Source organism: Lissotriton vulgaris, chromosome 4_1 (genome assembly GCF_964263255.1).
Source record: "Lissotriton vulgaris chromosome 4_1, aLisVul1.2, whole genome shotgun sequence".
NCBI lineage: Eukaryota > Metazoa > Chordata > Amphibia > Caudata > Salamandridae > Lissotriton > Lissotriton vulgaris.
In genome coordinates this window covers 1,616,370,313-1,616,388,451 of record NC_141691.1, presented here as the reverse complement: position 1 = coordinate 1,616,388,451, position 18,139 = coordinate 1,616,370,313, and the positions used below count along the sequence as shown (strand labels likewise).

The 18,139-nt window shown below is 38.4% G+C and overlaps 1 protein-coding gene across 2 annotated transcripts in view; it reads left to right on the top strand.

Annotated features, from left to right (window-relative positions):
• The window catches only part of SBSPON (somatomedin B and thrombospondin type 1 domain containing), a 215,643-nt gene that overhangs the window by 189,004 nt on the left and 8,500 nt on the right, over window positions 1-18,139 (top strand). For both annotated transcript variants that reach the window (XM_086965884.1, XM_086965883.1), the window contains exon 4: window positions 15,187-15,363. In XM_086965884.1, the coding sequence (XP_086822010.1) occupies window positions 15,187-15,363 (177 nt within the window). The remainder of the gene's footprint in view (window positions 1-15,186; window positions 15,364-18,139) is intronic.

Sequence of the window (18,139 nt, the reverse complement as noted above, 5' to 3'; positions counted from 1 at the left end):
CTAATGACAGAAAATCATGAAGCTGAATCATGTGGCCTAATTATTCACACTATCTAAACCATATGAACAATATTTACAACTGCAGTATAACATTTATATTCATAGTTTATCAAGAAAACATATTATTAGACCACTGAGGCCAATGGAACTATGCTAATGGTAACGACTAAATAATCAAGACCAGCTTGACGTTTAAGTCTTTTATTTTAAAAGTTTCAAAGTTTCAAATCTTTATTAGCATTTATTAATTTCAATCATTTTTATTAAATCAGTTTTAATCATTAGATTATTGGCTCAAAAGGTCTGGCACATCAGCATTGCACAGAATAATGAATTAAAGAAAAACATCAACCTAAACCCTATGTTAGCTTTCTGACCTGAAAAGGAAAAATCATTTAGTATTAAGCAATCAAATCGTACGCGTCCAAGGGAAAACGGACAGCACTTCGCCCTCAGGAAACAGTCAGCCCCGCTCCCCTCAAGAGGCCAGGTTTTTATACCTTTCTTACTCACTAATCTAACTAAAAATGTCATATTTGCAAAAAGCAGCAACCTAATTGGTTGTCATCCATCGGACCACCGAGAGGCCAACGCATCAGCCTTAGTGACATCATTATGTCATTGTCCATTGACACGAAGCAACATTGGCTTCCCAAAGTTGTAACATTTAGCTAAAAGTTCAGATTTTATTTCCTCCAGGATTTTAGCCAAGCTGCCTCTACACGCTTCCTTCGCCTTGACGCTTTTGCTTTTGGAGCTAGATGTACTGTACGTCCATTGTTTGAGCTTTTGCATGTTTCCGTGGAAGTTTTTCAATGACAACACCGTCATTGTCGCGCTCTGCTCCTTTTGTCAGGCCAACCAACTTTTCATTAGAACTAGGCCCCAAACCTTTCACTCGAGCTAGTATTTAAACAAACACAAAAAGATAATTAATTCAAGTAAAATAAACCCTTCTGTTACCCACCCTTCCATTGCTAATATTTTACCCATTAAAATATGTCACCTAGCAGAAGCAAACAGATAAAGCAGCACATTTAATATCTACCATTCTTCTTAATGTCCAGCTGGATTCTTTATATATCTGAAAGAGTAAAAAGATTGACAAAGAAAACATAGATAAACAGTCACAATATAAGACAAACACATAAGCACATATAATGAAAGCACATGCCATAAAATGATCAGCCGCATTAATAGTGACAAGGACAATAGGAGGAACAAGACAATATTATTCATGTGTTACATGGCAAACTCGCAAATGCAACAAGAGCACAAAAATGTTAAACCCGCGTGTTTGTGTGAATGCAATTTTTACTCTAGGTTGAATTAATAATACAAATCATGCAACAAGTCATTAATAAATTAGTTCATATTACAGGGAATTAACTTTGCGAGTCAGAATAAAATGAGTTCTGAAATTCGCTCCATCAACTCCCTCATCTGGTGATTTAAAAAATCACCAAACAACAGCCAAAAATTTCAGGAAAATTTTGAACCCAATTTAGAGACATCACACCTTGAATTCTCTCAGTATTAGTCTCCCTAAACCCCTGTTTCTGCTGTCTGATCAACACTTTCAAACTTAGCCCTTCGCATCTCTTCTAACTCATATTCCTTCTCCTGTTCCTTCCTGAGTTTGTAAATCCTCCTCTTTTCTTTCTGATGCTTCTTTCTCTTGTGAATCATGCAACTAATTTTTAGCAGCATTATCACTATAATGATGACAATTACTGGATAGAGCACTTTGCCGATGATTGAGCTACCAACTTCCGAAAACCATTCTTTAATTGCCTCCATTCTTTTGCCTATTCATTCTGTGAAACTTTCTTCTTCCAGGGGTTCTATCGCTTCGTGAAACTCAGTGATATTTTTAATAAGCGACTCTATATTCCGACTCTTGTCAGGAATATAAGTACAGCAATGCTGGACATGTAAGACCCCACAGACCCCTCCCTCTTTTGCAAGCAGAATATCTAATGCAAGACGATTCTGCATAACCATGCTTCTGGTAGCAACAAGTTCTGTATTAACTAATTGGAAACCACTTGCAGTATCTGTTGACAATCTATCTACGATTGTAGAAACCTTTCTGATTTTGATTGAATTCATGGTAATTCCTACCATAGGAATGACAGCACCAAAGATGTCTCCCACGACTTCTGTAAAACTTTCTCTTTTGTACCTATTCAGATGTTCACCAAATTCAAAAGTACTCTTTTCATTTCTGTCAACATGAAAAAGTTTGGAAAAACTAAACCAAGATAACATGTCCCATACCAATGGTCTGGGAGGCTAAAATATGCTTTATTGCCACAAATAAAATAAATTCCAGGAAAAATTGGATCCTTACCACCTTTAAAACCCCATCCCCCTATGATACGATAGGTATCCTCACATTGACTTGCAACCACAAAAAAGTTATCATAGAGCGTGTTATCTCTTCTAATGCCAAATTTACCACTAACTGGTTCGTCTATATGAATAGCTGCATTTGTGTTAACACCGTTAAGCTTAGCGTCCTCCATTTGCCAATACTTGGACTTAGCATGTCTAAGCATCTCATTTCTTTTGTAAACAGCCCTTCTCTCCTCAACCATGTTCAGGAAAGTCTTTTCTTCTGCTCTCATTTTGCATGTTAAATTATTTTTATAAGCATACTCGTAATTGAGTTCATTAGTAACTAAAAAGAATTCCCTCATCTGTTTCGCAGGTTTTACTTTGTTTAAGCTATTTACAACTTTGAGATTTGCAAAAACCTCATCAAAGTCTGAGTAATAGTACTCCAGACGACCAGTTTGATAAAACAGGCTAGCAATTACACTGCAAGTAATGCCATAAGAAAGATGTGACATGTTGTAAGTAATCCCCTCTGAAACAGAAGCAGGCAGCTTCACACAGACATAACAATCTTTGACATTCATTACTTTAACATATTCAGTCAGAAGCCTTGAAAATGAATCGCTTGAGAAATCTCCAACAGATCTATCTTGATGGATCTCTGGATTATGCTCAATAACTCTGCTAGACTTGCCAGCATGTTTCTCATGTTTAGTCTCTACCTTACTTGTTATGTTAGTCTTGTGTTTTTGCTTATCAATACCAAAAGGGTACACTACAGCCAATATTAACCAAACTAAAATTAATAAGACCACACAAATTGAAGACAAAAATTTAAAAATATGTGAGTTTACTAAATATTAGTGTAAAACTAAACTATATCCCCCCTTTAAATTTTTTTTTTTTAAAAAGAAACCCTAAACAGCTTTTCTTCGACCTTGCATCACATAAATATGTGCTTTCCAACTAAACACAATTTCTTCGACCTAAAGTCACCTAACACATTTTCTTCAGCCTTATGCCAGGAAACAAAACCCTTATCTAGAATTTAAACAACATCAATCTTTGTCACTAGCTTCTTCCAAATCTTCTTGGCTACTGCTTTCCACCTCAACAATTGGCGGGATTATTATATAGGTCCACTCTGGAGACTTATACTTCTGATTTGGCTTTACTACTCTTTTTGTCTTTCGAGTGATTACTTCAATCTTTTTATTTTCGTTTTTCTTAACAGAGTCACCTCCCTGACTAGATACTTCGTTGATCTGTTCTTTTGATTTTTTCACCAATTTGAATTTCAAATTATCTTCAGGCCAAATATCTCCTTTTCTCAGGATCTTCTTCTTTGGCACGTTTTCATTACATTCAGCTTTCCAAGCTCTTTTTCTGAATTTTCTTATTTCAGATTCTTCTTTGCTCTCATCAGTGTCTGTATCTGAGACTTCAAATCTATACCTAGAAACTTCTTTACTCGGCAGCTTCACTCCATTAGGAACAACTTCCTTACAACTGGTACTTGGTGATTCTTCCTCTTCTTCAGGAATCACCTTTAGCTTCCCAGTTTCAGGTTTCTTGCTCCTGCACACAGAGTTACTTCTTTGCTTTTCAATACTCTCCTGGATTCGATTTTCGTCTTGCTCAGAATCTTCTGCTCCTGAATCTTCTTTTTCTTTTTGAGATTCTTTTTCTAGCAGATCTTCATCAACACCTCCATCTCCAGTTTCGATATTCAGATCTTCTTCATTCAATTTCTGATTCTCATCTAGATTTTCTTGATGTTGATTTTCTTGCTGATCATCAGACTCGGGATCTTCTGGATCTCCTTCTGAATCTGAATCAGTTGTTGCTTCAATGTCTTCATCAGAAGTTTCAGGAGGTGGTACACAAATTGTGTGGCTCGCATGCACCCACCTTTTCAGCCCTTTGCACTTGACAGCATTTGTTGTGACCAAAATTACTTGTCTTGCCTTCTGCCACCTTGGTTCTAAACAGTTTCTTCTTCGATGGACTTTAGTCCTCACCCAGTCACCAGGCAACAAATCATGCGCTTGCACTTTCTCCTTTGATATTATATCTGTTCCCACCTGATGAAACACAGAATTAACTACTTCAGAAAAATTCTGACAGTATTCAATGAATGCACTATCATTAATACTCAATATTTTGCCAACTGGAATAAATGCTTGCCTCATTACTCTACCTATTAAAATGTCATGGGGACTAAGGCCTGTCTTTTTCTCTGGAGTACTTCTTAATAACATCAGAACAAGTGGAAGAGCATTTGTCCACTTCACTCCTGTGGCTAGACACATTTTTGAAATTCTGTTTTTGATAGTTCCATTTATCTGTTCAACAACACCTGATGCTTCTGGTCTGTATGCACAATGCAGCTTTGGCTCAATGTTTAAAGCTTCACAAATCAATTTCATCAATCTGTTTTCAAAATGGGTCCCGCAATCACTTTCAATGGTTACCGGAAATCCATACCTAGGTATGATCTCCCTTAAAAGCAATTTTGCCACAGTGACTGAGTCATTGTGACGAGTTGGGAAAGCTTCCACCCATCTTGAAAACAGACCAACAAACACAAGCACATATTTTAGCCTATTGTGCAACGGCATCTCAATGAAATCCATCTGTAATCTTGTAAATGGACCACCCTCCCGTCCTATGGTTCCCATGCTTACAACAGTTTTCCTATTTGGATTCATCTGTTGACAGGTCAAACATCTTTGGCAAAGTGACTCTGCAATGATCCTAAATTTTGGATTGAACCATGTTTCTCTGAATAGTCTAATCATTAAATCTCTCCCTAAATGCCCTGGACCATGGTACATCCGTGCCATGTCAGCAATCATGCTGTTTGGCATTACAGGCCTTCCATCTTTGTAAACCCAAACTCCATCCTCTTCTCGCTGTCTGCATTCTGCCTTTAACCATGAGTTTTTTTCTTCATCTTCTGCCTCATCTTGTAATTCTTTTACCTCCTGCCATGTTTCAACTACAGAAATTAGCATGAGAGAATTCAACATGTGACTTTTGTCTTTTTACCGATTGATTGAATAATTGTTCTTTGCGCAGTACCTTGCAATTTCGTCTGCGTATGCATTTCCTTTAGTGATGTAATCATCACCTTTCCTGTGAGCTGCACATTTGACCACAGCAATTTGCTCTGGTAACTGAATGCCATCGATCAATCTCTTGATCAATTTTGCATTTCTGATTGGCGTACCTGCAGAGGTTAAATAACCTCTTTGAGACCATAGCTGTCCATAGTCATGAACTACGCCATATCCATGCTGACTATCAGTCACTATGGTTACCTTTTTGACAGCTGCTTTTTCACAAGCTCGAATTAGACCAATTTGCTCTGCAATCTGAGCAGAACGAATTCCATCTAGAGGTGAACCTTCAACAACATCTGAAACTGTACACACAGAATATGCTGCTCTCAGAATTCCTTCATCAGTTCTTAAACAAGAACCATCAACAAATAAAAATAAATCTGATTCAGGCAAAGGTACATCTTTTATGTCCTGTCTAGGTTTTGTGCAGAAATCTACAACATCCAGGCGTTCATGATCAATGTCATTTTCATTATTTACCTCAGTAACGACTCCATCTGGCAATAGTGTGGAAGGATTCAAGTTCACGCATCTTGCAATTGAAATGTTATCTGATCCCAGAATTGTTTTTTCATATTTTGTCAGTCTGCTACTTGTCAAATGTTGAGTCTTACTTCTGGTAAGAAGAATTTCAACTGAATGAGGTACATATACCTTTACAGGAAATCCCATAATGATACCCTCACTTTGTTCAAGACTCACACTTGTTGCAGCCACTGCTTTTAACCTCATGCGCGCTAGCGGAATTCCGCTCCTGCGCTGAGATTTTTAAAACCGCACTTTACATGACGAGCTGGGCTCGTCATCAGCGTGCGAGGAGGCTACGCCATGACGAGCCCAGCTCGTCATCAGCGTGGAAGGGGTTAAGCAACCTGGCAAAGCTTTTGCAACAGGATCCAAAACAGCTGAGAAATATGCAATTGGCTTTCTCAACTTTCCATGTCTCTGAATCAACACAGACAATGCACATCCTTCCCTTTCACTGCAGTACAGTTCAAATTCTTTTTCATAATCTGGCATACCCAGAGCTGGAGCTTCACATAAGCTTCTTTTTAATTGTTCAAAAGCTTCCAGTTCAATTTTTGACAATCTGATTGGATCTTTTACGTCAGCTTTTGTTAGTCTTTGGAGTGGTTTTGCAATTACCGAAAATCCACTAATCCATTGTCGGCAGTAACCAACCATTCCCAGAAACATTCTGACCTGTCTTTGTGTTGTCGGTGGCTGAATTGCTCGAATCATTTTAATTCTTTCAATTGTCACTTTTCTTGTTCCTTTTGCAATTCTGTGACCAAGATACTTTACTTCTTGTTTACAAAACTGCAATTTTGCAGGTGACACTTTATGTCCCTCATCTGCCAATCGATTTAAAAGAGTAATGGTATCAGTAACACAATTTTCTCGTGTTTTTGCTGCCACGAGCAAATCATCAATGTACTGAACCAGTGTAGAATTACCAGGCAATATCAGATCTCCCAGAGACTTCTTTAATAACTGATTAAAGATAGATGGACTCTCAGTATACCCTTGTGGGATACAACACCATGCTAATATGCGATTCTAGAACCTAAATGCAAAAATGTGTTGGCTTTCTGGATGCAATGGAACTGTAAAGAAGGCATTACACAGGTCAATGACCGTGTACCATTCTGCATCATGCGGAATCTGATAAAGAATTACCGCAGGGTTTGGAACAATTGGGCAACACGGAACAACAATTTGGTTAATTTTTCTCAGGTCCTGAACAATTCTATATGTTCCGTTTGGCTTTTTAATACCCATAATCGGTGAATTACATGGGCTGCTCTCAATTTCTTTTAGCACACCTTGGCTTATGAATTTTTCAATCACTGGAATGACACCTTCAATTGTCTCAGCTTTCATTTTGTATTGAGGAACATTTGGAAAATCTATTCCCTGCTTAACAGTAATTTTTACTGGATCTACATTTTTCATAAGACCCATGTCATTTCCAGTTAGGTCCCAAATTTCTGGATTAACTGGCTTTTTGAGCTCTTCTGGCAAATCTTTTTTATCAAAAACAGGAAACAGTAATGTCTTTTCTTCATCAACCATTAACATTGTCAATTTATAAAGCCCATCTTCTTCTGATGTTTGCATTTCAATGCCATCTGGTGAGCAATATATCTTGCAATTCGTTTTGCATAATATATCACGACCCAACAGATTCACAGGACTGCTGTCACAAACTAGAAATCTGTGTTTATCTTTGTAATTTCCGATTTCCACTTTAACTGGTTCTGTTAAACTTGTTTTAATTTGCTGATTAGCTACACCTACAACTTGGATGGACTCACCAGAGAGAGGAAGATTTTCTATTTCTGCTGATCTAACAGTAGAACGGGTAGCACCTGTGTCCACAAGGAAAGTGATATCAACGTCATTCACTTTACCATTTACAAATGGACCAGACTGATCTACCTCAAGAGTGGGTCAAAGCACACACTCTTCTTCAGGCACCGTCATGAGTAATCTTCTGATGAATCACTCTCTTCTTTATCTTTTAGCCAAAATTGAGAAGCATTTGACATGTTAACTTTTGACACATTATTTACCTGATTACCTCCACAGAAACCTGTTTTGGGTGTAAATTAAGCATGGGCGAATTTTGCGAATCTCGCGTTCGCGAATTTTGCGGATTTGCGAACTCGCAATCCGCAAAATCCGTGAATTCTCGCGAATTTGCAGATTTTTTTTTTGTGTTCGCGCGGGTTTCTGCCAGGTCGCGAGGGTTTTGTACAATTTCGCAAACGCGAACTTACCTGTTGGGTCGCAAGTTTTGCGAACTTGTTGTTTCTACGTGTCCAGCCTGTTTGGGACACTCTTCTTCATCACTGCCACTCTCTGTCACCACTGCCACTCTCTGACTACTCATGCCACCCTCTGGCCCACCCATGCCACCCTCTGTTTCATCACAGCACCCTCTGGTTGTCCAGTCAGTGTACATTATTGTGGCAAAGCAAAGTACACCTTCCCTGCCTCAAGTGACCTGAATTAATTTGGGGCTGATTAATGTGTCACAGAATATTTTTTTAGCTGGCACCTGCTTCCTTAGTGCTTCCTGATTAGTGATCTTTTGCACTTGCTAAGTGCTTTCATTGTTGCAAAATTAGTTACAACACCTGCCCTGCCCCAACTGACAATAATGAATTAGGGGCTGATTAATGGATTTGAACTTCCAGCCTGGCTCCTGCTTGTCTCCCTTAGCTGTAATTCAGGACCTTTGTGGCATATGTGTAACTATTCTGAGGTTCAGAGCAGGGTTACATAATAGTTGCAACTGGCAACTGAACTCTGGAGGGGCCCCTCAGGAAGCACTACAGGAAATGGCTACTAATGATGAGCCTGAACTTTTGAACCTGGTAAGTAGTTTCAGTTTTGCTAAGATCGTATTTCTGCAATTTAGCGCTTATTCGCGGGGCACGAAGTTGTACTGGGAAGCCGCGAACTCACGCGAACAGTGCGAGCAAGCCATAAAATCCGCTGCTCGCGGATTTGCGGATTTTGCGGGAGATTCGCGAATCTCGCGGATTGCGAATTTACCGAAAATCCGCAAAATCCGCGAGCGAAACGGATTTTCCGCCCATGCTTAGTGTAAATCTCTGAGCATTAGCACTATTAGGGAAAGGTGCTTGTGGTACCTGACTCTGCTGAATTTGGCTCTGATGTATCTGGTTCTGCTGAATCTGGCTCTGCTGATTTGCTACCTGTCGCTGTAGCTGTCGCTGCTGACTTTACTCGTTTAACTGTTGCTGTAGCTGTTGCTGTTGCTGTTGCTGCTGATTTAACTCACACTGCACCTGTGGATTCAATGAATAATTTTTAAAATTTCTGGGCGGGTTTTTACACTTGCGTTTCCAGTGTCCAATCTCGCCGCAATTAAAACATGGGAGCTTTTGTTTCAGCTCTTCAACATTTACATTAAATTTAGGCTTGTTATTATTATTGAAATTGTTCTTAAATTTTCCTTGATTCTGCTGCTGCATAGAAGCTAACTGCTGTTGTTGCTGCTCTGCTACCTTCACTTGTGCCCACATTGCCTTTTCCTTGAGATTTTTCTGCTTTGCATCTATCTCATCACTGCAATATTTTGCCTTTCTCAGGATGTCATCAACTGAATGTGATTGCAGCACACAATCCCGTTTTTAATCATCTCACCAATTTCAGGTCTCAGGCCATAAACAAATCTGTAAATAAAATGGCTCATGCCCTTTTCACTTCATTTTTCATAGCCACTGTACTGTTTGAAGACTAACAGTAACCTTTCACAAAATGAATGAACTGATTCTTTTGGTTCCTGGTTTGTTCTGTCAATTTTAACCCAGTCCACTTCTTTCGGGGGAATTTTCCCTTTCAGCCAGTAGATTACCTTATCATAAATGTCCATGACATCTTTTGATGGTGCACCTGTATTTGTGTCTCGGGCAGGTTCTTCTTTTGGCCAATCCACAGAAATTTTGCATTCTGTCCAAAGATCTGATGGGACGACAATGTCAAAGAATCCATCCAGATCAATCCACAGAACTTTTGACACTTTTATAAATCTGTCTACCTGTCGATACCACTCAACTGGCTTCTCTCTCAAACGTGGGAAATCATTGGTAAACAGAAGAATATCCTGTCTGGACCAAGGAACATGTACATACCCTCCTCCTGCTATTTCCCTCATTGGAAATTCTGAAACCACATTGTTTCTCAACCTTTTATCCTGTTCTTTATTCTTTGACCATTTTATTCTCCATTTACCTAATTCACCTAGTTTTCTGAGAAAACTTATAAATTCTTTTATATGGGCCATCCTTCCAGCAGCATTGAGATTGTCAATATCCCTTTCAGAAAAATCCACTCTGTAGTGTTTCTGCAAATGTTTCTGTTTACTCAAATCAATTTCTAATTCAGCAGCCATTTCTTCCAGTTGTTCGTACCTGTTTTTCGTTTTCCACTGAATACTCTTGCAAATAAAAAGAAGTTCATCATCCTGATACAATTTCAAATTGTCAGTACCAATTGTGCCAATAATTAATTCTTCTAAATCAGCCTTTAATTTTGCAACATCAAGCTTTTTATAATCAAAAGCTTCTGGAGACAATGCATTTTGGGTTAAATCTATTCTGTTTAGACTTCTCTCTGCAGACCTGGATCTGATTCAGCTACAGATGGTGTTTGCGAACCTGACAGACTCCCATTTAAAGTTAAATTTGGCATCATAGATTTTTCTCTATGTATCTCTGAAAGTTCCGAATAAAATCTCTCAGCCACTTTTTGAATTTCTGCATTTAATGGAACTGTCAAGGCTGAATGTCTATTTTCTCCTTGATCGAAAACTGGTACAACAGGACCAATAGTTACTGGTACTGTCACTGCTTCCATGCTTTTTGTCAATTGTTGAATTAAATCTTCCTTCGCTTTATTGTAACTGGAAATTTCCGGCATGTCAGCAGGTATTCTTTCCTGATTTCTCACAAAATTATTTTCCTGTAGAGGAAATCTATTTTCTCTAGGTGTACTACAATTATTTATTGACCCTACTCTTTCAGGTAATTTTAAAAATCTAGGAGAACCTTCCTCAGCTTCTCTAGGAGGTGCACTTGGAGAAGTTCCTGTAGAAACTCTCGGGGTAGATTGAGAACTTACTTGATAAGGTGGCGGTTTGCGTTTAGTAGCATAAATGTCTTCTAAAACTGCATCATCTAATTCCTCATCAAGTTTCTTTTCAGCTTTCTTTTGTTCTAGATCTTCAGTAATCATTATTCTCACTGGATACAGACCATCATACATGTATGCCTTTCTCCAGCGTCTCACTTTGTCTTCATGTCTTTCTCTATTTAGAATATACTTTGAATTTCTAGGTGCCAAGCATTTGCTTTCACGCTCAGGTTCCATCATCTCAACCTCCCATTCAACCAATGCCTCAAATTGTGTAGGTCTAGGCTTTGGCACAAGATCCATCATTTTTCCTCTCAAGTTTCTCAAAACTTTCATATTAAATGACCCATATTCCGGCCAGGCTAAAACGCCATCATTTTTAGTGTAATGCATCCAATTTTCAAACCAAATTACAGTATGATAACCATATTCGCCTTCCATATAGGCTGCGGGTGTTTTGTACTTATGAAGTAATTTACCACTACGCGTTTCAATTTTCTTGTCAGGTTTAAAATAATTTTTCACTTTCTGAAACCATGAAGGCTTCTTTATCTCACTATCGTTCCAATAACTCATGTTTTAAATCAAAATCGTTTATTCCGAAAGCTTCTAAATGATTTCCTGGTGTTCCGCTATTCCAACCAATCTGTGTGCGAAAGACACCAACAAGCCAATCAGGTTAAGCTACGTCACCACCTTGCTCCACCAATAGAAATACAGTATTCAGAACTGACCAATCTGGTACCAGCTCGTCACTGCCACGTGAGCCAATCAGTGCGCTTTCTGTGACGTATGTTAACCAATCACAGCGCGAACCGAAATGACGTATACTGCCGCTGCAGCTTCTCTGCGTGTTACTCCGTAAACTCACCCCTCCTTCACAAAACTTTTTCACGGCGCCATTTTAAACAATACTTTCCAATGAATTTTAATTAGTAACCACAAATAAACAAACCACTTGTCTGTTTCGCTAATAAGGTGATAGTTTTACAAACATTCAGAACTCTCTCTCCGCATAAAATAGACAACGCTATTTCTATACGATCATTCACGCATTCATACAGAAACCCTAATCATACACACACGAAATCTTGGCAGGACTTGAACCAACCATAGAAAACGTCAAATGTTAATAAGAATAGACGACGCTATCTTACCCTTCTCTCAAGCTTGGATAAATTCTATTACTCTTTTCACAAAAAGTTTTAAAACAGGCTCACCAGGTCCTTATGCTTAATGCTACGATTTCAAAGACAATCCTCACTATTACATTCAACCAGTCACATCTAAGGTCCCTAAACTTGTGTTGTACGTCCACAATACGTGATATATTCTATACCACAATTTTGAAACAGAACAAATGCACTGTGTAACTCTTCTAGTCACACTACTCTTTGCCGGCAAATAACCAGGAATTTTTCACACTGCTGGAAAAATCCTTTCAACTACATACAACAAGTGAACAAACCTAACAACAATTTTTATACATTTATCCTATGTAATTTACATGTAACATGTATGTTACCATAGCAACCATCCTCTGCTACCAAAAGAATTGATCCAGCGTCACTAAAGAAATTCTGTCATACATGCGTCACCATTCACTACCTAATACTCACCAAACTAATCAATACAAAGGCCCATACAACTTATGACAGAAAATCATGAAGCTGAATCATGTGGCCTAATTATTCACACTATCTAAACCATATGAACAATATTTACAACTGCAGTATAACATTTATATTCATAGTTTATCAAGAAAACATATTATTAGACCACTGAGGCCAATGGAAATATGCTAATGGTAACGACTAAATAATCAAGACCAGCTTGACGTTTAAGTCTTTTATTTTAAAAGTTTCAAATCTTTGTTAGCATTTATTCATTTCAATCATTTTTATTAAATCAGTTTTAATCATTAGATTATTAGCTCAAAAGGTCTGGCACATCAGCATTGCACAGAATAATGAATTAAAGAAAAACATCAACCTAAACCCTATGTTAGCTTTCTGACCTGAAAAGGAAAAATCGTTTATTATTAAGCAATCAAATCTTACGCGTCCAAGGGAAAACGGACAGCACTTCGCCCTCAGGAAACAGTCAGCCCCGCTCCCCTCAATAGGCCAGGTTTTTATACCTTTCTTACTCACTAATCTAACTAAAAATGTCATATTTGCAAAAAGCAGCAACCTAATCGGTTGTCATCCATCAGACCACCGAGAGGCCAACGCATCAGCCTTAGTGACATCATTGTCATTGTCCATTGACACGAAGCAACATTGGCTTCCCAAAGTTGTAACATTTAGCTAAAAGTTCAGATTTTATTTCCTCCAGGATTTTAGCCAAGCTGCCTCTACACGCTTCCTTGGCCTTGACGCTTTTGCTTTCAGAGCTAGATGTACTGTACGTCCATTGTTTGAGCTTTTGCACGTTTCCGTGGAAGTTTTTCAATGACAACACCGTCACTGTCGCGCTCTGCTCCTTTTGTCAGGCCAACCATCTTTTCATTAGAACTAGGCCCCAAACCTTTCACTCGAGCTAGTATTTAAACAAACACAACAAGATAATTAATTCAAGTAAAATAAACCCTTCTGTTACCCACCCTTCCATTGCTAATATTTTACCCATTAAAATATGTCACCTAGCAGAAGCAAACGGATAAAGCAGCACATTTAATATCTACCATTCTTCTTAATGTCCAGCTGGATTCTTTATATATCTGAAAGAGTAAAAAGATTGACAAACAAAACATAGATAAACAGTCACAACATAAGACAAACACATAGCACATATAATGAAAGCACATGCCATAAAATGATCAGCCGCATTAATAGTGACGAGGACAATAGGACGAACAAGACAATATTATTCATGTGTTACATGACAAACTCGCAAATGCAACACGAGCACAAAAATGTTAAACCTGCGTGTTTGTGTGAATGCAATTTTTACTCTAGGTTGAATTAATAATACAAATCATGCAACAATTCATTAATAAATTAGTTCATATTACAGGGAATTAACTTTGCGAGTCAGAATAAAATGAGTTCTGAAACTCGCTCCATCAGGTTCCACAGCGGTATTCGTACAAGAGCCTTGAGACCCTTGCGGGTGAGTAGTGCGCTATACAAGTATTAATTTACAATTTACATTTACATCACTACACAGACAAACAGTATTCAATAATTCAATATTCATTAAAGATAAATAACACCCGGCACATTCATAGCTTTGGGTGGCCTGGATTACTCTGAATTGTCACACTTGTCGGAGCATGGTGGCTAGTAGTTAGGTTGGTACTGTCATTGTCAGTGCTGGCAGGGCCAATGGGTGGTGCAAGCTGCAAGGGCCTCTCGAGAAGGGCCCTAGCACTCACTTTCTTTTTTTTACAAATTAAGCACTGCAAAATTAATGAAACACCTGCAAACACTCCCTTTTGAGGGTTCTCATAAACATGTGTGTCCTTTCATGCAGTTTAAACACATGTAAATATGTTAGGTGTAGGAGTAAAAGAAAATATCCCATTCTTCAAATGACTGCAAAGGAATGACTTTTTTCACAGTGAAAACCATTTCCTCTGTTTTTTTAAAGTAAAAAGATACATTTGCAAATACGCCTTTCTGTGCCTCTTCAGGTGGCTGGTCCCACATGCTGGGATACGTCTGGGGGTGCAGGGTTACACAGGGGAATCTAGAGCTCACAAGGATTTCCATCCATGCTTCAGGGGAGCTTTGTGAATCATAGAAAAGTTAAACAATTGCCATATTTGAAATCTACATGGTAAATAAAAACGACAAGAGGAAACCAAGAGACGCCATTACTCACCGTTATCCAGTTGAAAGGTTTAATTTGGGATGAACATGAACTTTCTCTACAGTGATATATTACATGTCCCAAAACTGCTATGTCAATTTCTAAATCCTCAGAATCCCTTTGTAAATGGTCGACTGGAATTTCCACCACTTCTTCAAAATAGATGGTTAATGGTTGTTATTCTTTATAATTGGAATTGCTTTTAATGCTTTGACTGGCCTCCGTGTCTCCAAACTAGGTTCTGTGTGGAATTTAAGATCGAGTCCCTTTCCGTCTACTGCACAAGAGAAAGCCGACCCTATGCTCGCTGGATGCAGTACCTGCGAGAGGGGTACACCGTGTGTGTGGCCTGCCAGTACCCAGCGAAGAAAGATGGGAGCCAGCGGTGCACAGGGGATGGGCTGGACACCGATGGGTAATATGTGGAATTATTCTCTTCCTTTTGATGCTGTACTACACAGTTTCACATGTTGACGATTAATTTATTTAACCAAAATATTTGTCACATTTCTTTTTATTTCATGCTTTAGTATTGATGGATAATAGTTGATGGCAAGGAATGTTCCTGTTTACAGCAGAAATGATTTAGTAAACACAGATTCCAAGTTTGATGCATAAATAACCTTGAACTTTCAACTTTGAGAAAAGGAAGGATACTCTTCAGAATAACACACACATATAATTTCATTTTCTGAGCTAAAGTGCAATTTCCTGATTTCTTCCATGGCTTCTGCTTTCCTTCTGTCATTTTGATCTTAGGAATCGAACACAATTACTTCTTTGAAATGTATAGACCCTTATCTATTTAATTGATCATTTATATTTCTGGAGACTACTTTACTAAACATAGGGGAAAGTGCTAATTCTGCATCCTATATTCCATGTGCCAGCAATGAAATCTCTTGGATTCACCCTTGACGCAGCCCTCCCAATCATACCACATAAGCGTGTGCTGAAGAAAAGACAGCAGCTAATTCTGCCTCACTATCCTATGAGGGCAGTGCAGCGGCCTGATTACATTTCAGGACCAGAACGGGCTGCAGTGCTACAATCACACTTATCAATTATAGGAAATGCTTGTTGAGCTTTAACAAAGAAGTAGAAAAATAAACACAAAGAACGGAGCCAAAATGTATGTAAAATCAGCCGCCAACATCCTGTTATATTCTACCAAAGTACAGAATGTAGCCCAAATGACCCGAGCAGCCGCTGGCACGTCACTCCTTGTGCCAATGCCTGCCCTAGCTGCCCACTGGTAAAGGAATCTCATTCAGTGCTGTCTGCACCACCCAATGCCGTCATGCATGTACGGTATAACTATAGTGGGGTAATCTATGCACACCTATTTGTTTGTTAATCAAAGATTAAACTCTTTCTATTGATCAGTGTGCTATGTCTGAATGAGTGTACCTAAACACTCTGAATTGAAGTGAGTGGAGGCTAGCTAGCTCAATTGTCTGCTGGACTCAGACATGCACAACTATTATATGATTTACCGCAAATTTACAAAAAAGTAAACATTTTCTTTACCATTTCACCATGATTCATATTCAGTTTCATTTTCAAAAAATCAATCCTTTCAGTTATCTTATGAATGACAACACTTTTTTTATATAAATAAAGACAGCTTCATCAATGATTCCAAAAAATGATATGTTCTAAACGTATGTAATTGGCTACTGAAGTTTTCCTTTAAATGATGTAGATGGTAATTGCCCAATGCATTTCGGGACTTTTCACAGTCCCTTCTTCAGGGGACACACTGTAATTCAGAAACAAAAAACAAACATAAGCTACTGTTTTTAAGCACATGGGACATTCTATACATACAATTTTACATAGTCGCAAGGCAATGCACAAAAGTATAATGATTTATTCAAGGATGTGAAAATCTAAGGACTGTTCGCTTTATACATATAAGCTCATGTAGGTCAAAGAACATGAAAAGATATATGGAGAAACCATAACCTCAGTGCATAAACAACTCATGAAAAACACTTACTCAAACAATGCCCAAAACTCCTCTTTCCAGAGATGTGTTCTTAAATAAACTTCTTCCTAAATCTAGTTAGTGCAAAACATGTCTGATTAGACACCTAGCCTAACGTAATGCGAAAAAATAAAAATAAAAATACTGAAAAAACGCAACTTACCATACAAGCATATAATCAAGGTACGTGGGGATGACGCTTTCTGAATTGTGTTTGAGCATAGCTATTGGCCTTAAAAGATTTAGGCAGCTAATTTTTTGTTTTTTACAAATAGGTGTGACTATCACCATAACCTATCCTGCATTGTAAGTTGCGTTTTTTTTGTATTTTTTTTTATTCAGTCGACCTATCCTGCAGGCAGCTTTGATTATCCAGTGGAGAAGTTCTTTATCAACGCATGTGATTTGCTGTTAGGCTATCATTCCACCACCTATGCAGTACTTGCATTGATTGTAATGCATGAGGGACACTTTTATATTTCAAAACTACACTCAATCATTACATACAATATTCTTTATCTCATAAACGCATTGTGTACAGAAAGTAATAATTTGGGGGGTTTTTTCACTGCGGAGGCGTTTTTAATGTTTTTGCAGGGACTCACAATGCAAGTTGGACCTATTGGCTTTTCCAATGCTTCTCTTATTGACGATATCACATTCAACTGCATTAGCTGATGCCTACACACATAATGTATTGAATGGTGCAAGAAAGGATAATGGGGAGGTGATGTCTAGCTTACTTGTGGTAATCTTTATTACTCCCTGCTCGGTTTTTCTTACACCATTCATTATTTATCCACCCATTTTCCCGGTGTGAAAATAAATGTTACCACAAGTAATCTGAGCCTTACAATTCGTTTCATTGTCTCCTGTCACCATTGGTGTAAGAACTCTCAATCAGCATCAGTTCCAGGGTCATCATTCCCCATCACTATGCTTCCACATGGCACCACTACCAGCACTGTGCACTAATATATGCTAACACTGTGTCCTCAGAGGGGTTTGTGATCATGTAACACCTGGTGCCTGTGGTGCTTCGATCATGCAGCACAAATGATGCACAGGACACTCAACTGGTCATAGCATTCAAGCACTCCAAAACTTACAACATGTAGCTCTCCATTCGCTGGCTGTGTTCTCAGTAAGTTACAAAGTCTTCCAGTTTCTGAGAGAGTCTATGTGCCTGTCATAGCCCATA